This window comes from Somniosus microcephalus, chromosome 12, assembly GCF_052327205.1.
Source record: "Somniosus microcephalus isolate GS21.2 chromosome 12, FLI_Smic_1.0, whole genome shotgun sequence".
NCBI lineage: Eukaryota > Metazoa > Chordata > Chondrichthyes > Squaliformes > Somniosidae > Somniosus > Somniosus microcephalus.
This window is the reverse complement of record NC_140998.1, coordinates 2825654-2849486: the sequence shown is the minus strand read 5'-3', so window position 1 is coordinate 2849486 and position 23833 is coordinate 2825654. Positions and strand designations below refer to the sequence as shown.

Here is a 23833-nt window from a genome sequence, read left to right as displayed (position 1 = left end):
TAGGGTTACACTTTGGAGGTGGGATTGGAAGTCCAGCCCTAGTATGACGGCAGCGCACAGCTGGGGGAGTACGAGGAGTTTAAAATTTTTATACTCTGTCCCTTTAACCGACAATGTCACGACACAGTAGCCGCTGATGTCTGTGGCGTGCGACCTCGATGCCATCGAGATGCGGCTGCGCGTTGGCAGGACGGGGAGGGAGTAGTGGCTCACCGTGTCTGGGTGGATGAAGCTCTCCGTGCTTCCGCTGTCGAACAGGCAGGTCGTGGCGTGGCCGTTGACTTTGATGTCCATCATTGAGCTGGCCAGGTGGTGCGGGCGGGCTTGATCCAGGGTCACGGAAGCTAGGGTGTAGATGAGCGCGTCGTTGTCATGACAAGATGGCGGCGAAGATGGCGGCCCCCGTAGTTCACATGAGGCTCTGTTTAAATCGTTTGCCCCGCACAAAGATGGCCGCCCCTGCTGTTCCCATGAGGCTCTGCAGGCTTCGGCTGCCCCGCACAAAGATGGCCGCCCCTGGTTTTCCCATGAGGCTCTGCAGGCTTCGGCTGCCCCGCACAAAGATGGCCGCCCCTGGTTTTCCTATGAGGCTCTGCAGGCTTCGGCTGCCCCGCACAAAGATGGCCGCCCCCAGGGTTCGCATGAGGCACTGCTGGCTTCTGAGGATTTGCTTCTGCAGGCCTTGGAGAAGTGGCCTTTCTTGAGGCAGGTTTTGCAGGTCGAGTTTTTGGCTGGGCAGCGCGACCTCGGATGCTTCTCCTGGCCGCAAAAGAAGCAGCCAGCGGCCCGATCGGGGTTGCCTGATGTCGGGGCCGGTACCGGGGCTAGCGGGCCCGGTCGGATCCGTGATGCAGACGCTGAGGTAGGTCCCGGGGGCAGCGCTGTGAAGGGTGGTGGGGTGGGGGTCGGGCCCGAGTCCCAGGGTCGCGAATAGTACCTGGCAAACGCTTCCTGGTCTTGCTGGGTGGCCTCTAGGGTGAGGGCGAGGGCTTCGGCCTTGTCCAGGTCTATGTCCTTAGCTTCAAGCAGTCTTTGCCGTGTGTAGTCGGAACGTAGGCCTCTCACCAAGGCGTCGCGGACATTGTCCTCCATGTTCGCAGTAGCCGTCACCGCTTTAAAGTCACAGTTCCTGCCGAGTTGTCTCAGCGCTCGTGAAAATTCAGCTATCGATTCTCCTGGCTGTTGCTGGCGAGATCTTAAGAGATGCCTAGTGTACATGTAGTTTACCGGGCTCCGGTACTGCTGTTTCAGTAGGTTGATGGCGTCGTCGTACGTAGTCATGTCCTGGATGAGTGTATATACTCTCGGGCTCGCTTGGGCTTTCAGGACTCTTAGTTTGGATCTCTGAGGGACGACGGCTTCCTCCAGGTACGATTCGAAGCAGTCCAGCCAGTGTTTGAAGTCGTTGGCTGAGTTTGGTGCCTGTGGGTTTAGATCCAGGTATGGTGGTTTCAAGGCTTGCAGCCAAGCCGGCTGGTGTGGCCCGTTGTCTGGAGGCTGCTGTTGCTGTGCTGCTGGGTGAGCTCCTTGCTGTTGCTGTTCATTATCAGACATCTTTAAAATTTAGTCAATAAAATTGATAAGCCTATCAATTAGTCCAATAAAAGGCGACGAGTTAAGAACGTAACTGAAGGTTTTTATTGGCTAAATAACAGAGCCCACCCTCGTGGGTGATCCGATCCAACAGGGAGGAATACTAGCCAGTCAGCTACCTTTGTACCTGGGCAGGTAATGGGCGGAGTCGGAGGTGGTCAGCCCAGGTATAACAGTGCGACAAGAGGCGACCTCGTGTAGTGATGTGACAGTGAGAACAGTGAGAACAATATACAGTGATAACTATAACAGTGGTTTACCACAGTATCATCTGCAAACTTTGATATGTTACACTCGGTCCCCTCCTCCAAATCGTTAATATAGATTGTAAAGAGTTGGGGACCCAGCACTGACCCCTGCGGAACACCACTGGTTACTGATTGCCAGTCTGAGAATGAACCATTTATCCCAACTCTCTGCCTTCTGTTAGATAGCCAATCCTCTATCCATGCCAGAATATTACCCCCAATCCCGTGAATTTTTATCTTAAGCAATAATCTTTTGTGTGGCACCTTGTCAAATGCCTTTTGGAAGTCTAAATACACTACGTCCACTGGTTCACCTTTATCCACCCTGTATGTTACTTCCTCAAAGAACTCCAGCAAATTTGTCAAACATGACTTCCCCTTCATAAAACCATGCTGACTTTGTCTTATTAAACTATGATTATCCAAATGTCCTGTTACTGTCTCCTTAATAATGGACTCCAAAGTTTTACCTACCACAGATGTTAGGCTAACCGGTCTATAGTTTCCAGCCTTCTGTCTACTGCCCTTTTTAAATAAGGGTGTTACATTAGCAGTTTTCCAGTCTGCTGGGACCTTTGCTGAGTCCAGGGAGTTTTGGAAGATTATTACCAATGCATCCACAATCCCTACCGCCACTTCCCTCAAGACCCTTGGATGTAAGCCATCAGGTCCAGGCGATTTATCCGCCTTGAGTCCCATTATTTTACCGAGTACCACTTCCTTAGTGATTTTGACCATGTTTATCTCCTCCCCCCCTATAGCCCCCTGCTTGACCAGTGTTGGGATATTCTTGGTGTCCTCTATAAAGACTGATGCAAAATATTCATTCAGTGTTTTTGCCATCTCCATATTTCCCACCATTAATTTCCCGGTCTCATCCTCTAAGGGACCAACATTTACTTTAGCCTCCCTTTTTCTTTTTATATAACTATAAAAACTCTTACTATCTGTTTTTATATTTTTTGCTAATTTACTTTCATAATCTATCTTCCCTTTCCTAATCAATCTTTTTGTTATTTTTTGCTGTCTTTTAAAGTTTTCCCAATCCTCTATCCTCCCACTAGATTTGGCTACCTTATATGCCCTTGTTTTTAGTCGAATACTATCCTTAATTTCTTTACTTAGCCACGGATGGCTGTCTTTTCTTTTACACCCTTTTCTTCTCAGTGGAATATACTTTCTTTGGAAGTTGTAAAATAACTCCTTAAATGTACACCACTGATCATGTATCGTCTTACCCTTTAATCTATTTTCCCAATCCACTTTGCTCAATTCTGCTCTCATACCTTCATAGTCTCCGTTATTCAAGCTTAGCACACTTGTTTGAGATACAACCTCCTCACCCTCTAATTGAACATGGAATTCAACCATGTTATGGTCACTCATTCCAAGGGGATCCTTTACTAGGACATTTTTAATTAATCCTGTCTCGTTACACAGGACCAGATCTAAGGTTGCTTGCCCCCTGGTCGGTTCAGTTACATACTGCTCAAGAAACCCATCCCTAATACACTCAATGAACTCATCCTCAAGGCAGCCCTGCCCAATTTGATTTGTCCAGTTAATATGATAGTTAAAATCCCCCATAATTATAGATGTTCCCTTATTACAAGCCTCAACTATTTCCTGATTGATACTCCGTCCAACCGAGTTGCAACTGTTCGGAGGCCTATAGACTACGCCCACTAGTGTTTTTTTCCCCTTATTATTCCTTATCTCCACCCAAACTGTTTCATTATCCTGATCTTTTGACCCAATATCATTTCTCTGTATTACAGTGATTCCTTCCTTTATTAACATAACCACCCCACCTCCCCTTCCTTCCTGCCTGTCCTTCCTGATCGTTAAATAACCTGGTATGTTTAATTCCCAGGCATTGTCACCCTGCAGCCATGTTTCCTGAATCCTCCTATCCCCCCCTTCATTAGTTTAAAGCCCTATCTACTGACTGGCCTACAATTACTTGGTCTGTCCCTTTCTCTTTTTTAAGTATAGGAGCAGGAGTAGGGCATTCGGCCCCTCAAGCCCGCTCCGCCATTCAATAAGATCATGGCTGATCTTCTGCCTCATCTCCACTTTCCTGCACTATCCCCATATCCCTTGATTCCCTTAATATCCAAAAATCTATCGATCTCTGTCTTAAATATACTCAACGACTGAGCCTCCACAGCCCTCTGGGGGAGAGAATTCCAAAGATTCACCACCCTCTGAGTGAAGACATTTCTCCTCATCTCAGTCCTAAATGGCCGACCCCTTATTCTGAGACTGTGACCCCTGGTTCTCGACTCCCCAGCCCGGGGAAACATCCTCCCTGCATCGACCCTGTCAAGCCCTGTAAGAATTTTGTATGTTTTAATGAGATCACCCCTCATTCTTCTAAACTCCAGAGAATATAGGTCTAGTCTACTCAATCTGTCCTCATAGGACAATCCACCCATCCCAGGAATCAACCTCATGAACCTTCGTTGCACTCCCTCTATGGCAAGTATATCCTTCCTTAGGTAAGGAGACCAAAACTGTCCACAATACTCCAGGTGTGGTCTCACCAGGGCCCTATATCATTGCAGTAAGACGTCTTTACTCTTATACTCAAATCCTCTTGTAATAAAGGCCAACATACCATTTGCTTTCCTAATTGCTTGCTGTACCTGCAGGTTAACTTTCAGTGATTCGTGTACAAGGACACCCAGGTCCCTCTGAACACCAACATTTCCCACTCTCTCACCATTTAAAAAATACTCTACTTTTCTATTTTTCCTACCAAAGTGAATAACTTCACATTTCTACACATTCCATTCCATTTGCCATGTTCTTGCCCACTCACTTAGCCTGTCGATATCCCCTTGAAGCCTCCTTGCATCCTCCTCACAACTTATACTCCCACCCAGCTTTGTATCATCAGCAAACTTGGATATATTACATTTGATCCCCTCATCCAAATCATTGATGTAGATTGTGAATAGCTGAGGCCCAAGTCACTGATCCTTGTGGTACCCCACTAGTTACAGCCTGCCAACCCGAAAACGACCCGTTTATTCCTACTCTGTTTTCTGTCCATTAACCAATCCTCAATCCATGCTGGTATATTACCCCCAATCCCATGAGCCCTAATTTTGTTTAATAACCTCTTGTGTGGCACCTTATCGAATGCCTTCTGAAAATCCAAATACACCACATCCACTGGATCCCCCTTATCTATTCTGTTAGTTACAACCTCAAAAAACTCTAACAGATTCGTTAAACACGATTTCCCTTCCATAAATCCGTGTTGACTCTGCCCAATCCTATTATTATTTTCTAAGTGCCCTGTTACCACATCCTTAATAATAGATTCTATAATTTTCCCTACTACTGATGTCAGGCTAACTGGTCTGTAGTTCACCTTTTTCTCTTTCCCTCCTTTCTTAATTAGTGGGGTTACATTTGTCACAGAGCCATAACGGCACAGGAGGAGGCCATTCGGCCCATCGAGTCGGTGCCGGCTCTCTAGAGAAATCCAGTCAGTCCCATTCCCCCGCTCTATCACCACAGCCCTGCAAGTTTATTTCCCTCCAGTGCCTATCCAGTCTCCCCCTGAAAACACTGAGTGTCTCCGCTTCCACCACTTCCGTCAGCAGCAAATTCCAGGTCCTCTTCTCTCGCTGCGTAAATTTTTTTTTCCTCACATCCCCCCTGTATCTCTTGCCCAAAACCTTAAATCTGTGTCCCCTAGTCCTTGTGCCATTAACTAGTGGGAACAGCCTTTCCCCGTCATAATCTTGTACACCTCTATCAAATCACCCCTCAACCTCCTTTGCGCTAATGAAAACAAATCCAGCTTCTCCAACCTGTCCTTGTAATTAAGATCCCCCATCCCCGGAACCATTCTGGTAAATCTCCTCTGCCCCCTCTCAAGGGCCTTCACATCCTTCCTAAAGTGTGGTGACCAGAACTGGACGCAATACTCCAGTTGTGGCCTAACCAGCGCTTTATAAAGGTTCAGCATAACTTCCCTACTTTTGTACTCAATACCTCTATTTATGAAGCCCAAGATCCCATATGCTTTGTTAACCACTCTCTCAATATGTCCCGCCACCTTCAGGGACCTATGCACATTAACTCCCAGGTCCCTCTGTCCCTGCACACTCTTTAAAACTGTGCCATTAAGTGTATATTGCCTCTCCCTGTTCCTTCTGCCGAAATGCACCATCTCACACTTCTCTGTATTAAATTCCACCTGCCACTTGCTACCTTCCAATCCGTGGGAACCGTTCTAGAATCTATGGAATTTTGGAAAATGACAACCAATGCGTCCACTATCTCTATAGCCACCTCTTTCAAAACCCTAGGATGTAGGCCATCAGGTTCCAGGGATGAGGGACTTCAGTTATGTGGAGAGACTGGAGAAGCTGGGGCTGTTCTCCTTAGAGGCAGTGTAGAGAAGGTTCACTAGGTTAATTCCTGGGATGAAGGGGTTGACGTATGACGAAAGGTTGAGCAGGTTGGGCCTATACTCATTGGAGTTTAGAAGAATGAGAGGTGATCTAATTGAAACATATAAGATTCTGAAGGGGCTTGACAGGGTAGTTGCTGAGAGGATGTTTCCCCTTGTGGGGGTATCTAGAACTAGGGGTCATAGTTTCAGAATAGGGGGTCGCCCATTTAAGACGGAGATGAGGAGGGTCGTGAATCTTTGGAATTCTCGACCCCAGAGAGCTGTGGAGGCGGAGTCAGTGAATATATTCAAGGCGGAGATTGACAGACATTTGAACTACAAGGGAGTCAAGGGTTATGGGGAGAGAGCGGGAAAGTGGTGCTAAGGCCAAGATTGGATCAGCCATGATCTTATTGAATGCCGGAGCAGGCTCGAGGGGCCGACTGGCCTACTGCTCCTGTTCTTATAGAGCAGAGAAGATTGAGAGGAGATTTGATAGAGGTGTTTAAAATCATGAAGGTTTTAGATGGAGTAAATAAGAGAAACTGTTTTCAGTGGCTGAAGGGTCGATAACCAGAGGACACAGATTTAAGGTGATTGGCAAAAGAACCAGAGGCGACAGGAGGAAACTTTTTTACGCAGCGAGTGGTTAGGATCTGGAATGTGCTGCCTGACAGGGCGGTGGAGGCAGATTCAATACCAGCCTTCAAAAGGGAATTGGATAAATACTTGAAGGAGTAAAAATTTCAGGGATTTGGGGAAAGAGCGGGGGAGTGGGACTGACTGGGTCGAGTGGGACTGACACTTGAAAGAGTCGGCAAAGACTCGATGGGCCGAATGGCCTCCTGTGCTGTATGATTCCGTGATAATCGCAGGTGGTAAATTGTGCCTTCAGCTCACCAACCTTATGAATCACACTTCATTCATTTACAAACATGCACTCCAAACCCACGGTCCGCTTCGCATTTCACCCCGTCTGAATCTTCCTCTTTAAGAAGATCCCCGAGAGGGCATTGGTCCCAGCCCTGTTCAGGTGCAACCCATTCATCTTGAACAGGTCTCTCCTGCTCCAGAACTGGTCCCAATGCCTCAGAAAACACAGAAACATAGAAAAATAGGAGCAGGAGTAGGCCATTCGGCCCTTCGAACCTGCTCCGCATTCAATATGATCATGGCTGATCCTCTATCTCAATACCTTATTCCAGCTCTCTCCTCGTACCCTTTGATGCCTTTTGTGTCTAGAAATCTAACTATCTCCTTCTTAAATATATTCAGTGACTTGGCCTCCACAGCCTTCTGTGATAGAGAATTCCACAGGTTCACCACCCTCTGAGTGAAGAAATTTCTCCTCCTCTCAGTCCTAAATGTCCTACCCCATATCCTGAGACTGTGACCCCTCGTTCTAGACCCCCCCAGCCAGGGGAAACATCCTCCCTGCATCCAGTCTGTCTAGCCCTGTCAGAATTTTATACGTTTCAATGAGATCCCCTCTCATTCTTCTAAACTCTAGTGAATACAGGCCTAGTCGACCCAATCTCTCCTCATACGACAGTCCTGCCATCCCAGGAATCAGTCTGGTGAACCTTCGCTGCACTCCCTCTATGGCAAGTATATCCTTTCTTAGGTAAGGAGACCAAAACTGCACACAGTACTCCAGATGTGGTCTCACCAAGGCCCTGTATAACTGTAGTAAGACATCCTTGCTCCTGTACTCAAATCCTCTTGCAATGAAGGTCAACATACCATTTGCCTTCCTAACTGCTTGCTGCACCTGCATGTTTGCTTTCAGTGACTGGTGTACAAGGACACCCAGGTCCCTTTGTACATCAACATTTCCCAATCTATCACTATTTAAATAATACAGGAAACTTTCGATTAACCGGCCCCTAAATAACCGGAACGCTCTATTCTCCGGCAAAATTCAGGAGTCGGTTCAGGTAACTTTTTTTACTTTTAGTTACTTTTTTTACTCCATTTGTTGCTGTGCAAGGGTGTAGCTGAAGCTGTTGCTAAGCTACAGAGATGCTTGCAACTTGTGCCGATTGTTTTGAAGCTGGCAACAGGGTTTGTTGCTTTATACGGAGCTCTGAGCTCCGTATCTTTCACTATAGCGTTCGGTTATCCGGAATTGTTGATGAACCGGCACCACGTCGGTCCTGTCCGTGCCGGATTCCAGAAAGTTTCCTGTACTCCGCTTTTCTCTTTTTTCCTACCGAAATGGATAACTTCACATTTATCCACGTTATACTGCATCTGCCATGTATTTGCCTACCTACTCACTCAAGTTGTCTAAGTCACCTTAAAGCCTCTTTGCATCTGCCTCACAACTCTCAATCCCACCTAGTTTCGTGTCATCAGTAAACTTGGAAATATTACATTTGGTTCCCTCATCCAAATCATTGATATATATTGTGAATAGCTGGGGCCCAAGCACTGATCCCTGCGGTACCCCACTAGTCATTCCTTCTCTCTGTTTCCTGTCTGTTAACCAATTTTCAATCCATGCCAGTATATTACCCCAATCCCACGTGCTTTAATTTTGCACACTAACCTCTTAAGGCCTTCTGAAAATCCAAATACACCACATCCACTGGTTCTCCCTTATCTATTCTTTCAGTAGGTTTGTCAAACACGAGTGCCCTTTCATAAATCTATGTTGACTTTGTCTAATCCTGTTGATATTTTCTAAGTGTCCTGTTATCACATCCTTTATAATAGACTCTAGCATTTTCCCTACTACTGATGTTAGGCTAACCGGTCTGTAGTTCCCTGTTTTCTCTCTCCCTCCTTTTTTAAATAGTGGGGTTACATTTGCCACCCTCCAATCTGCAGGAACTGTTCCATAATCTATAGAATTTTGGAAGATGACAACCAATGCATCCACTATTTCCATGGCTACCTCTTTTAGTACTCTGGGATGCAGATTATCAGGCCCTGGGGATTTATCACCTTTCAGTCCCATTAATTTCTCCAGCACTATTTTTTTTACTAATACTAATTTCCTTTAATTCCTCCTTCTCTAGAACCTTGGTTTCCTGGCATTTCTGGGAAGCTACAGGTAGACTATCCCTTATCCGCACTTCCGAAAACCTCTGAAAACCGAAAGTTTTTTCGTGGAGCGTCTCTTGGTATTTCCGGTGTAGTTGTAGGGTAAACCGGGAATCTCATAAGGTAAAAGGAGGTGCGATGTCCGACTCCCCCCCCGCGATGTCTGACTCCCCCCCCCCACGATGTCCGACTCCCCCCCCCGCGATGTCCGACTCCCCCCCCGCGATGTCCGACTCCCTCCCGCGATGTCCGACTCTTTCCCCCCCCACAGAATCACAGAAACCCCACAGTGCGGATAGAGGCCATTTCGGCCCATCGAGCCTGCACCGACACATATCCCACCCTATCCCCGTAACCCCACGTATTTAATCCCCCTAACACTAAGGGTCAATTTATCATAGCCAATCAACCTAACCCGCACATCTTTGGACTGTGGGAGGAAACCGGAGCACCCGGAGGAAACCCACGCAAACACGGGGAGAATGCCAGGGTCAAGGATGTCACTGAGCGGCTGCAGGGCATTCTGGAGGGGGAGGGAGAACAGCCAGTGGTCGTGGTCCACATTGGTACCAACGACATAGGTAAAAAGAGGGATGAGGTCCTGCAGCAAGAATTTAGGGAGCTAGGTGAAGGATTAAGGAGCAGGACCTCAAAGGTTGTAATCTCTGGATTACTCCCGGTGCCACGTGCTAGTAAGTATAGGAATAGGAAGATAGAACAGATGAATGCGTGGCTAAAGGGATGGTGCAAGGGGGAGGGCTTTAGTTTCCTGGATCACTGGGTCTGCTTCTGGGAAAGGTGGGACTTGTACAAGTCGGACGGTTTACACCTGAACCAGGGGGGAACCAATATCCTTGCGGGGAGGTTTGCTAGCACTGCTGGGGAGGGTTTAAACTAACTTGGCAGGGGGTTGGGGTACAGAGTGGAGCTATAGTAGGGGGTGATTTACGGCCAAATACAGAGGGAAAAACAAGTCAGCTGGGAAGGCAGAGCAAATATGTGAAGGCAAAAGAGAATATGGCAGGGCTGGAAGGCATTTATTTTAATGCAAGGAGTCTTGCAAATAAGGTGGATGAACTGAAGTTGTTGTTGAACACATGGGAGTACGATATTGTTGCTATCACGGAGACATGGTTGAGGGAGGGTCAGGACTGGCAGCTCAATATTCCGGGGTATAGAATCTTCAGGCGAGACAGAGGGGGGTGTAAAAGGGGAGGGGGTGTTGCAATATTAATTAAGGAGTCAATTACTGCTGTAAGGAGGGATGATATATTAGCGGGTTCCTCTAATGAGGCCATATGGGTAGAACTTAAAAACAAAAAGGGGGCAAGCACTTTGCTGGGAGTGTACTATAGGCCCCCAAACAGTCAGGGGGAGATAGAGGAACAGATATGTAGGCAAATCTCCGGGAAGTGCGAAAATAATAGGGTAATAATAGTGGGGGATTTCAACTTCCCCAATATAAATTGGGACAGTCAGAGTGTGAAAGGCTTAGAGGGTGCAGAATTCTTAAAGTGCATCCAGGAGAGCTTTTTGAGCCAACATGTAGAAAGTCCTACAAGAGAGGGGGCGGTACTGGACCTAATTCTGGGGAATGTAGCCGGGCAAGTGGTGGAAGTGTCAGTAGGAGAGCATTTTGGCGACAGTGACCATAATTCGGTGAGATTTAAGGTGGTCATGGAAAAAGACAAAGACGGCCCGGAAATAAGGGTTCTAAATTGGGGGAAGGCCGATTTTAATATGATAAGGCAGGATCTGGCCAAAGTGGACTGGGAGCAGCTGCTTATAGGAAAATCCACATCAAAACAGTGGGAGACTTTCAGAAGGGAAATAGAGAGAGTACAACGCCAACATGTTCCTGTAAAGGTCAAGGGTGGGACCAACAAGCAAAGGGAACCTTGGATGACAAGGGATATACAAAAATGCATTAGAAATAAGAGGGGGGCTTTTGGCAGTTACAAAAGACTAAAGACAGAAGAAGCCCTAGAGGAGTATAAAAAGTGCAGGGGCATACTTAAAAAAGAAATTAGGAGGGCGAGGAGGGGCCATGAAATAACACTGGCGAGCAAAATAAAGGAAAATCCTAAGATGTTTTATAAGTATATTAAGGGCAAGAGGATAACCAGGGAAAGGGTAGGGCCCATTAGGGACCAAAGTGGCAATCTGTGTGTAGAGCCAGAGGATGTAGGCGGGGTTTTAAATGAATTTTTTGCATCTGTGTTCACTATGGAGAAAGACGATGCAGACATAGAAATCGGGCAAGGGGACTGTGACATACTTGAACATATTAGCATCGAGAGGGAGGAGGTGCTAGCGGTTTTAGCGGGCCAAAAAGTGGATAAATCCCCAGGCCCGGACGAGATGTATCCCAGGCTGCTGTGGGAGGCAAGGGAGGAGATTGCAGGGGCTCTGACACTAATTTTCAGAACCTCTCTGGCCACAGGGGATGTACCAGAGGACTGGAGAACAGCTAACGTAGTACCATTATTCAAGAAGGGTAGCAGGGATAAACCAGGGAATTACAGGCCAGTGAGTCTAACATCTGTGGTGGGGAAATTATTGGAAAAAATTCTGAGGGACAAAATTAATCTCCACTTGGAGAGGCAAGGATTAATCGGGGATAGTCAGCATGGCTTTGTTAAGGGTAAATCATGTCTAACAAATCTGATCGAATTTTTCGAGGGGGTGACTAGTGGGGTGGATGAGGGAAATGCTGTGGATGTGGTGTACATGGACTTCAGTAAAGCTTTTGACAAAGTCCCGCATAGGAGACTGATCAAGAAGGTAAGAGCCCATGGGATCCAGGGTGCCTTGGCGCGTTGGATCCTAAACTGGCTGAGTGGCAGGAGGCAGAGGGTGATGGTCGAAGGTTGCTTTTGTGACTGGAAGCCTGTGTCCAGTGGGGTACCTCAGGGATCGGTGCTGGGTCCCTTATTGTTTGTGATCTACATAAATGATTTGGATGAAAATGTAAAAGGTATGATCAGTAAGTTCGCAGATGACACGAAAATTGGTGGGGTGGTAAATTGCGAGGAGGAAAGCCTCCGGCTACAGGACGATATAAACGGGTTGGTCAGATGGGCGGAAAAGTGGCAAATGGAATTTAACCCTGAAAAGTGCGAGGTGATGCATTTTGGACGGACAAATAAGGCAAGGGAATACACAATGAGTGGTAGGACCCTAGGAAGTACAGAGGGTCAGAGGGACCTTGGTGTACATGTACATAGATCCCTGAAGGCAGCGGAGCAGGTAGATAAGGTGGTTAAAAAGGCATATGGGACACTTGCCTTCATTAGCCGAGGCATAGAATATAAGAGCAGGGAGGTTATGATGGAGCTGTACAAAACGCTGGTGAGGCCACAGCTGGAGTACTGTGTGCAGTTCTGGTCGCCTCACTATAGGAAGGATGTGATTGCTTTGGAGAGGGTGCAGAGAAGATTCACCAGGATGTTACCTGGGATGGAGCGCCTCAGCTATGAAGAGAGGCTGGACAGGCTGGAGTTGTTTTCCTTGGAGCAGAGAAGGCTGAGGGGGGACCTGATTGAGGTGTACAAAATAATGAGGGGCATAGATAGGGTAGATAAAGAGGAACTTTTCCCCTTAGTGGGGGGGTCAATAACAAGGGGGCATAGATTCAGGGTAAGGGGCAGGAGATTTAGAGGGGATTTGAGGAGGAACTTTTTCACCCAGAGGGTGGTTGGAATGTGGAACTCAATGCCTGAAAGGGTGGTGGAGGCAGGAACCCTCACAACATTCAAGAAGCATTTGGATGAGCACTTGAAATGCCATTGCATACAAGGCTATGGACCAAATGCTGGAAAATGGGATTAGACTGGACAGGGATGGATGGGCGGCGCAGACACGATGGGCCGAAGGGCCTCTTTCTGTGCTGTAAAACTCTATGACTCTATGACTCTAATGTGCAAACTCCACACAGACAGTCACCCGAGGCCGGATTCGAACCCGGGTCCCTGGCGCTGTGAGGCAACAGTGCTAACCACTATGCCACCGTGCCGCCTCTTGTCCATTTCATCCGTTCTGAAATCCGAAAGATTCCAAATTCCGAAACACAGTTAGTCCCAAGGTTTTCGGATAAGGGATAGTCTACCTGTATTTGTGTCCTCTTCCGTGAAGACACAACCAAAGTATTTGTTTAATTGCTCTGCCATTTCCTTGTTCCACATTATAAATTATCCCGTTTCTGACAGTAAGGGACCGACATTTGTCTTCACTAATCTTTTTCTTTTTACATACTTGTAGAAGCTTTTACAATCCGCTTTTATGTTCTTGTAAGTTTATTCTCATACTCTATTTTTCCCCTTTTAATCAATCTTTTGGTCCTTTTTTGCTGAACTCTAAACTGTTCCCTATCCTCTGGCTTGCTACTTTTTCTAGCAACTTTATATGACTCCTCTTTGGATCTAATACGATCCTTAATTTATTTTGTTAGCCACGGTTGGGCCGCTTTTCCTTTTGTGTTTTTGCGCCAGAAAGGAATGTATAACTGTTGCAATTCATGCATTCGTTCCTTAAATGTTAGCCATTGTCTATCCACCGTCATGCCTTTTAATGAAGCTCCCCAATCTATCATAGCCAACTTACTCCTCATACCTTCCTAGTTTCCTTCATTTAGATTTAGGACCCTAGTTTCAGATTGGACTACTTCACTTTCCATCTTAATGAAGAATTCTATCATGTTATGGTCACTCTTCCCTAAAGAACCCCGCACAAGAAGATTATTAATTAACTCCTTCTCATTGCACAATACCCAATCTAGGATAGCCTGTTCCCTAGTTGGCTCCTCAACGTACTGGTCTAAAAAACCATTTCGTACACACTCCAGGAATTCATCCTCCACAGTATTATTGCTAATTTGGTTTGGCCAGTCTATATGTAGATTAAAGTCACCCATGATTACTGTAGTACCCTTGTTACATGCATCTCTAATTTCCTGTTGGATGCCATTCCCTACATTACCACTACTGTTTGGAGGCCTATAGACAACTCCCACCAGTGCTTTCTGCCCCTTGGTGCTTCTTAGCTCCACCCAGACTGATTCTACACCGTGATTTTCTGAGCCAGTATCCTTTCTCACTATTGCTCTGATTTCATCCTTTACTAACAACGCCACCCCACCTCCTTTTCCTTTTTATCTGTCCTTCCTAAATATCGAATATCCTTGGATATTCAGCTCCCAGCCTTGGTCACCCTGTAGCCATGTCTCTGTAATCGCAATTATATCGTATCCGTTTACATCTATTTGCACTGTTAATACGTCTACCTTATTACGAATGCTTTGTGCATTCAGATACAGTGTCTTTTTAACATTTTTAGACATCTTAACATTTTTTGGTACTATGGCCTATTTGTCTTATTACCATTTGTTCTTACCCGGACCCTGTTTGTTAGTGCACTCCTTTGTTTGTACGCTCTGTCCCTTCCTGACACAATCTGGTTATCCTTACCCCAATCACGTTCTTGCACTGCTTCCTTGTCTTTTCTCTTTAGTATTCTAGATTTCTCTCCACTGGGACCCTCCCCCACCCCTTATTTAGTTTAAAGCCCTATCTACCTCCCTAGTTGTTCGATTCGCTAGAACTCTGGTCCCAGCATGGTTCAGGTGTAGTCCGTCCCAACAGAACAGCTCTCTCTTTCCCCAGTACTGATGCCAGTGCCCCACGAATCGAAACATAGAAACATATAGAAACATAGAAGATAGGAGCAGGAGTAGGCCATTCGGCCCTTCGAGCCTGCTCCGCCATTCAATGTGATCATGGCTGATCATCCAAATTCAGTACCCTGTCCCTGCCTTTTCCCCATATCCCTTGATCCCTTTAGCCTCAAGAAATATATCCAACTCTTTCTTGAATATATTTAATGAACTAGCCTCCACCGCCCTCTGTGGCAGAGAACCAACTTCTCCCACGCCAATCTCTGAGCCATGCATTCATCTCCCTGATCCTATTAACCCTATGTCGATTTGCTCGTGGCTCCGGTAATCAGAGATTATGACCATTGTGGTTCTGCTTTTTAATTTAGTCCCTAGCTGCTCAAACTCTCTCAGCAGAACCTCTTTCTTTGTCCTACCTATGTCTTTGGTACCTACGTGGACCACGACAACTGGATCCTCCCCCTCCCACTCCAAGTTCATCTCCAGCCCGGAGGAGATGTCCTTTACCCTGGCACTGGGTAGGCAACATAGCCTTCGGGACTCACGCTCCAGGCTGCAGAGAACAGCGTCTATCCCCCTAACTATACTGTCGCCTACTACAACCAGCTTCCTTTTTACTCCCCCCACTTGAATGGCTTTCTGTACCACGGTGCCGTGGTCAGTTTGCTCGTCCTCCCCGCGGTCCCCGCACTTGACCACAAGGGTTGCAAGAACCTCGAATCTATTGGACAAGTGCAGGGACTGAGGCTCCTGCAATACTACCTCCTGGTTCCCCGTACTGGCCTCACTCGCAGTCACACCCTCCTGTCCCTGGCCATGTGTCAATTCTAAAGTATTTAATCTAAGGGGTGTGGCTGCCTCCTGGAGCAAAAGGTCCAGGTAACTTTCTCCCTCCCTGATGTCTCGCAATATCTGCAGCTCGGACTCCAGCTCCTCGACTCGGAGCCGAAGTTCCTCGAGCTGCAGACACTTACCGCAGATGCAGTCACCCTGGACAAAAATGCCCACAAGCTCCCACATATTGCAGCAGCAACACATCTCCTGTTCTCCCGTTATTTAATTAATTTAATTAATTAGTTTAGTGTTAATCAAATTATTTACCTCGTTTAGTTTATTAAATTAAGTTTTGTTTTTAAAATTTAGTTATATGCTATATGTTAACTTAAAACTTAGCCCACAGTTACTACCAATCACTCACCTGCCTTACCTGTGATGTCACACTGCCATTTTCTTTTGTTGATGCAGGTCTGTTGCTGCTTTTATCCCCGCTCTCGGGCCTCGGTCTGCTCCCGCTCAGGTCCGCCGCCGCTCTGCGGGAGAAGTTAGGAAAAGCAAGCACCTCCTTCCTCCACTTCACCAAACTCCCACACTTGCCAAACTCCCAGTTGTTCACTCAGTGCTGGCTGCACTCACAGGTCCCTGTGTTTAAACTGTTTGTGACTCAGATGATCAGCACTGCTCTGCTACTGTTTCAGGAACCAGTTTAATCCAGTTAGCTAATTCACTATCTCCAGCGGGAGATCTTGCTTGTTTGTCTCTGCTTAAGCCTGAAGAAAGTTTAAATGTTAACTTAAACAGTTAATCTTACTTAAGAGCTACTAGCAATTAACACTAGATTTTAACCCTTAAAACTCCCACACTTATGAAACTCCCAGTAGTTCACTCTGTGCTCGCTGCACTCAGGAATCTAAAGCCCTCCCTCCGCCACCATTTCCCCAGCCACACATTAACCTGCTTTATCTTGCTGTTCCTATACTCACTAACACGTAGCACTGAGAGTAATCCAGAGATTACCACCCTTAAAGGTCCTGATCTTTAAATTCTTCCCTAGCTATCCCTTGACTACTGAGTCCCCTATAACTACTGCATTTTTACACTTTGCTGTGCTCCCCTGTGCAGTCATTAGCCTCATGGTGCCATGGATGTGCTCTCGACTGCACTCTCCTCACGGGTATTCAGCACTGAAAAACCATTTAAGAGTGCTACACTTCCGGAAGATTCCTGCACTGCCTGCCTCTGCCTACCCTGCTGGATGGCCACTCACTTACTCTCCTCCTGAACTCTGTAGCTGCATGGTGACCACCTCTTGGAACGTGTGCTCCAGGACACTCTCAGCCTCCCGGATGCCCTGCAGTGACTCCAGCTGCTCCTCAAGCTCAGAAACCTGTGTGTCTCTCTCCACAGTTGCTGCCTGACCTGCTGAGTATTACTTAGTCCTCTTTACTTGCACTAAGTGTCAGCTGTGGCTCAGTGGGCAGCGCCCTTGTCTCTGAATAAAACGCTTGTGGGTTCAAGTCCCACTCCAGAGACTTGAGCACAAAAATCTAGGTTGACACTCCAGTGCTGAGGGAGCGCTCTCCCTCTTTTTGTTTTGCTTTTGTCCTTCAGTTTAAATTACTTAGCACCTCCTTCCCCCTCTGTACCTAATTCCCACTCAACAGCTTCTCATTTAAAGCCATAACTCTGTTTGCAATTCACTCTGTTTAGAAGTTCACTCTCTCTGTGCTTGAGCCCTCTTATAGGGCAGCTGGTCAGTGAGGGGTGAGTGAGCTCCACTGGTCAGTGAGGGGTGAGTGAGCCCCACTGGTCAGTGAGGGGTGAGTGAGCTCCACTGGTCAGTGAGGGGTGAGTGAGCTCCACTGGTCAGTGAGGGGTGAGTGAGCCCCACTGGTCAGTGAGGGGTGAGTGAGCTCCACTGGTCAGTGAGGGGTGAGTTGTTTCTGGGACAACTTGAAAACACTACACAAAAAACAACACGACGATTTGTCCATTCAAAATGGGGACACATGGGTAAACCACTTTGAAAAATTATACCAGAAAAACACACTAGGACCAGAGCAACACCAAATACGCAAAAAACTTGAAAAGCTTGAAATGGCCATAAAAGATAACCAAAACCCGCTAGACGCCATAATAACAGAAAAAGAACTTCTTGAAAAACTCAAGGACCTGCGACCAGGAAAAGCTTGCGGGACAGACGGCATACTAAACGAGATGATTAAACACGCAGACGACAAACTGAAACTGGCTATCCTAAAACTCTTCAACTTGGTTCTGAGTGTCGGTTATTTCCCTGACATCTGGAACAAAGGACTCATAACACCCATATACAAAAGTGGGGACAAAATCGACCCAAACAACTATCGAGGCATCTGTGTAAACAGTAACCTGGGGAAGGTATTCTGTAGCATCATAAACAAAAGACTTATAAACTTCCTTGAAGAGCACAATGTCTTGAGTAAAAGCCAAATTGGATTCCTGCCAAACTATAGAACATCCGATCATATCTTCACCCTACAGACCCTAATTGACAAACACGTTCACCATAACAAAAGCAAAATCTACGCATGCTTTGTAGATTTCCAGAAGGCTTTCGACTCCATCTGGCATGACGGTTTATTCCTGAAACTTATCGAAAGCGGGGTAGGAGGTAAAACATATGATGTAATTAAATCAATGTATACAAACAATAAATGTGCAGTTAAAATTGGAGACAAACAAACAAAATACTTCCCACAGGGGCGGGGGGTGACGCAGGGCTCGCCAATCTCACCGACACTCTTTAATATTTACATTAATGGATTGGCAAAACTACTTGAACAATCTACAGCACCCGACCTCACCCTATATGAATCCAAGGTTAAATTCCTCCTCTATGCCGACGACCTGGTTCTGCTGTCACCAACTAAGGAGGGTCTACAGCAGAACCTGGACCTGCTGGAGTCGTACTGCCAGACTTGGGCCCTGACAATAAATCCCCAAAAAACCAAAGTCCTTGTGTTCCAGCAAAGATCCAAACAACATGGACCCACAATAAATTTCACAGTAGGAACAACCAAAATTGAACAAACCACTCACTACACATACTTGGGCTTAAAAATCAGTTCTACGGGAAACTTCAAACTGGCTGTGAATGAACTGAAAGAGAAAGCAAGAAGGGCTTTCTATGCCATCAAAAAATCAATCCAAATAGAAATCCCAATTAGCATTTGGCTCAAAATTTTCAAATCAGTAATTGAACCAATTGCACTCTATGGCAGTGAGGTCTGGGGACCACTAACACAACAAGATTTTGCAAAATGGGACAAACACCCAATTGAGATCCTACATGCGGAATTCTGTAAAAGTATCCTCCGGACTCAAAGGAAAACAGTAAACAACGCATGCAGGGCGGAACTAGGCCAATACCCATTAATAATCACTATCCAAAAAAGAGCCACCAAATTTTGGAATCACCTACAAATGAGCAACCCCCAATGCTATCACTACGACGCCCTGAAATGCCAAGAGCTGACCATAAAGAAGAATACCCTCAGTCAACTAGTCCTGGGACTCAATAAAGTAACTAATAACAATACTAACAATAACCAGCCCCAGGACAGTGACAGGGTAACACAAAGAATTCGACCCAACACAATCGTCGCTAAGCAAAAGGAAAAATATCTGTCATATTGGGCAGAAACAACAAAAACCCAAAGCAAACTCAATTGCTACTTGGCCCTAAACAGACAATACAACATAGCTGATTACCTGACCATGGTAAAGGATAACAAACTGAGAAGAACCTTGACAAGGTACAGACTTAGCGAACATAGCCTAGCGATCGAAAAAGGCAGACACAGGCAGACCAGGCTGCCAAGAGAAGACAGGATATGCTCTCACTGCAGTCAGGGAGTAGTTGAGACAGAGATGCACTTCCTCACAGCCTGTGGAAAATATCAGGGCATCAGAGAGAATTTCTATCAAAAATTCTCACAAATATGCCCTGAATTCAGAAATCTGACTGACAACCAAAAACTCCCATTCCTACTGGGGGAGGAGAGAAGCTGTGTAACACTGGCGGCACACTATGTTACAGCTTGCCATGAACAGAGGGACAACCAGTAAACTAAGACAAGAGTATATATAAACAAGGCGAAAATATATTTATAAACTCAGGGATATACCTGTTTATACACTGTATGAATGGAACCGCGTTTATGTGTTCAACCATAAATGTATTTTGATGCTTTGGCAACATAAGATGTACCTTATCATGCCAATAAAGCGATTTGTATTGTATTGTATTGTATTGAGTGAGCTCCACTGGTCAGTGAGGGGTGAGTGAGCCCCACTGGTCGGTGAGGGGTGAGTGAGCCCCACTGGTCAGTGAGGGGTGAGTGAGCTCCACTGGTCAGTGAGGGGTGAGTGAGCCCCACTGGTCAGTGAGGGGTGAGTGAGCCCCACTGGTCAGTGAGGGGTGAGTGAGCCCCACTGGTGAGTGAGGGGTGAGTGAGCCCCACTGGTCAGTGAGGGGTGAGTGAGCCCCACTGGTCAGTGAGGGGTGAGTGAGCCCCACTGGTCAGTGAGGGGTGAGTGAGCTCCACTGGTTAGTGGGGGAAAAAAAACGTGCATTTATATAGCACCTTCCACAACCTCAGGTCGTCCCAAAGCTCTTCACAACAAATGAAGTATTTTTGCAGTGCAGTCGCTGTAATGTAGGTTAATGAGTTCCTCTGGTTACTGAAGGTTGTTATTGTTTAAAGTAGGTTGAGATTTGTCCTGTGACCTCTAACATGACCTCTCTCTATCACAGGGGTTTGGAGAGGTTCTGAGACCCGTACTTTGTATTTTCTGGAGATGATGCCTGGACAGATCCCAGATCCCTCGCTAACTGCCGGATCTCTCCCAGTCATTGGAACGCTAACGGGAATGCCCACAAACACACTAACAGCCGAGGAGCTGAAATTCACAGATCTCCGGCACGTGAGTGGGATAATCTCGCCTCTGCACTTCCTTGGAGTGAAATACGGGAAGCGGCCACAGTCGGTGAAGAGCGAGGTGAGGTTTGGAAATGACATGTTGCAGAGGCTTGCTGGAAGGGGATGTGAAGGATGAACAACTACAAAGGACTATTAATTCTACTGTCTCATCATTGTGTTCGACGACCTCAGGACACAGGCATTGCGTCACAGCCCTTACCCCTTCTGTAAGATGACCGGGGATGAAGCAGACACTGGGATCTGGGAGTGTCTGGTGGGACAGTGTAAAGGGAGCTTTACTCTGTATCTAACCCGTGCTGTACCTGCCCTGGGAGTGTTTGATGGGACAGTGTAAAGGGAGCTTTACTCTGTATCTAACCCGTGCTGTACCTGCCCTGGGAGTGTTTGATGGGACAGTGTAGAGGGAGCTTTACTCTGTATCTAACCCGTGCTTTACTGCCCTGGGAGTGTTTGATGGGACAGTGTAAAGGGAGCTTTACTCTGTATCTAACCCGTGCTGTACCTGCCCTGGGAGTGTTTGATGGGACAGTGTAGAGGGAGCTTTACTCTGTATCTAACCCGTACTGTACCTGCCCTGGGAATGTTTGATGCGACAGTGTAGAGGGAGCTTTACTCTGTATCTAACCCGTACTGTACCTGCCCTGGGAGTGTTTGATGGGACAGTGTAGAGGGAGCTTTACTCTGTATCTAACCCGTGCTGTACCTGCCCCGGGAGTGTTTGATGGGACAGTGTAGAGGGAGCTTTACTCTGTATCTAACCCGTGCTGTACCGGCCCTGGGAGTGTTTGATGGGACAGTGTAGAGGGAGCTTTACTCTGTATCTAACCCGTGCTGCACCTGCCCTGGGAGTGTTTGATGGGACAGTGTAGTGGGAGCTTTACTCTGTATCTAACCCGTGCTGTACCTGCCCTGGGAGTGTTTGATGGGGCAGTGCAGAGGGAGCTTTACTCTGTATCTAACCCGTGCTGTACCTGCCCTGGGAGTGTTTGATGGGACAGTGTAGAGGGAGCTTTACTCTGTATCTAACCGGTGCTGTACCTGCCCTGGGAGTGTTTGATGGGACAGTGTAGAGGGAGCTTTACTCTGTATCTAACCCGTGCTGTACCTGCCCTGGGAGTGTTGGATGGGACAGTGCAGAGGGAGCTTTACTCTGTATCTAACCCATGCTGTACCTGCCCTGGGAGTGTTTGATGGGACAGTGTAGAGGGAGCTTTACTCTGTATCTAACCCGTGCTGTACCTGCCCTGGGAGTGTTTGATGGGACAGTGTAGAGGGAGCTTTACTCTGTATCTAACCGGTGCTGTACCTGCCCTGGGAGTGTTTGATGGGACAGTGTAGAGGGAGCTTTACTCTGTATCTAACCCGTGCTGTACCTGCCCTGGGAGTGTTTGATGGGACAGTGTAGAGGGAGCTTTACTCTGTGATATGCCTATCAATTAGTCCAATAAAAGGCGACGAGTTAAGAACGTAACTGAAGGTTTTTATTGGCTAAATAACAGAGCCCACCCTCGTGGGTGATCCGATCCAACAGGGAGGAATACTAGCCAGTCAGCTACCTTTATACCTGGGCAGGTAATGGGCGGAGTCGGAGGTGGTCAGCCCAGGTATAACAGTGCGACAAGAGGCGACCTCGTGTAGTGATGTGACAGTGAGAACAGTGAGAACAATATACAGTGATAACTATAACAGTGGTTTACCACACTCTGTATCTAACCCATGCTGTACCTGCCCTGGGAGTGTTGGATGGGACAGTGTAGAGGGAGCTTTACTCTGTATCTAACCCATGCTGTACCTGCCCTGGGAGTGTTTGATGGGACAGTGTAGAGGGAGCTTTACTCTGTATCTAACCCGTGCTGTACCTGCCCTGGGAGTGTTGGATGGGACAGTGTAGTGTAGTCACTCTGTATCTAATCAATAGAAGTGTTTGCGTTGTTTTTCTGTGCTATTTAACGCGATGAAGGGCATTGATGATGTGTGGAGGATGTATATTGTGCTCGGCTAATTCCAGGAGATGATATGTTGAAGGGGTAAGTATTATTTGGCAAGTTTTTAAAAACCAACCTTGCATATATTAAAACCCAGCCGCATGATGCTGTTCCCAGCACAGGCACAACAGGCCGAATGGCTTCCTTCTGTACTGCGTGATTCTATGTGACGGAGAGACGTTTATATTTATAATTCTCTTCAGACAGATCAGGAGGATGACGAACGACGGAAACGAAGGAGAGAGAAAAACAAAGTGGCAGCAGCTCGATGCAGAAATAAGAAGAAAGAGAGAACGGAGTTCCTGCAGAAGGTGAGCGCTGCTCCAGTGCAGACACGGGTTCACTGACAGTCTGCCGCTCAATGCTTACACCGTTCATTGAATGTTAGACTAACGCACCGCCGCTTCCTGGGTGTGCTGTAGATTGACTCTCTCTTTGTGTAAATCTCCCACCGTTCCTGCAGCCACATTGCAGCAGTAATAGGCTGTCATTGAGGCTGTGCTGCCGGGACACTGGGAGTGATGGGGTTTGGCAGCGACTGACCTGATGTGGAAAGGTTGACTCCCTTGGCCTGTGCCAATCTCCCAGTGCTGCTGGTTGGACCTTCATATTGTGGGTTTTTATACTGTTGATTATTGATGCTTTGTTGGCGAGTGTTAGCAGGTTAAAGTTGTTTAGCTGTGACATTCCTACTTTCATTGTGCCCAGCTTACAGTGAACAAGAATATTTTTAGTTTGGTTTGCATAATCTCTACGAGCTTTAACAAGGTATTTGTAGTACCATTGCTGGCTCCTGTACACATTTACACAGATATGTTCATGTATCCTTATCTGAGGAAGGATGTCCTTGCCATGGAGGGAGTGCAGCGAAGATTCACCAGGCTGATACCTAGGATGGCAGGAATGACGTATGAGGAGAGATTGGGTCGATTGGGCTTATACTCGCTGGAGTTTAGAAGAATGAGAGGGGATCTCATTGAAGCTTATAAAATTCGAACAGGACTGGACAGACTAGATGCAGGAAGGATGTTCCCGATGGTTGGGGGAGTCCAGAACCAGGGGTCACAGTCTAAGGATAAGGGGTAGGCCATTTAGGACTGAAATGAGGAGGA

At 46.8% G+C, this 23833-nt stretch overlaps 1 protein-coding gene across 2 annotated transcripts in view; it reads left to right on the top strand.

The window, feature by feature from the left end:
* The window catches only part of LOC147108984 (jun dimerization protein 2-like), a 71543-nt gene that overhangs the window by 44893 nt on the left and 2817 nt on the right, over window positions 1-23833 (top strand). For both annotated transcript variants that reach the window (XM_086002530.1, XM_086002529.1), the window contains 2 exons: window positions 20550-20794; window positions 22925-23032. In XM_086002530.1, coding sequence (XP_085858656.1) covers window positions 20550-20794; window positions 22925-23032 — 353 coding nt within the window. Of the gene's footprint in view, window positions 1-20549; window positions 20795-22924; window positions 23033-23833 lie in introns of those variants that run through there.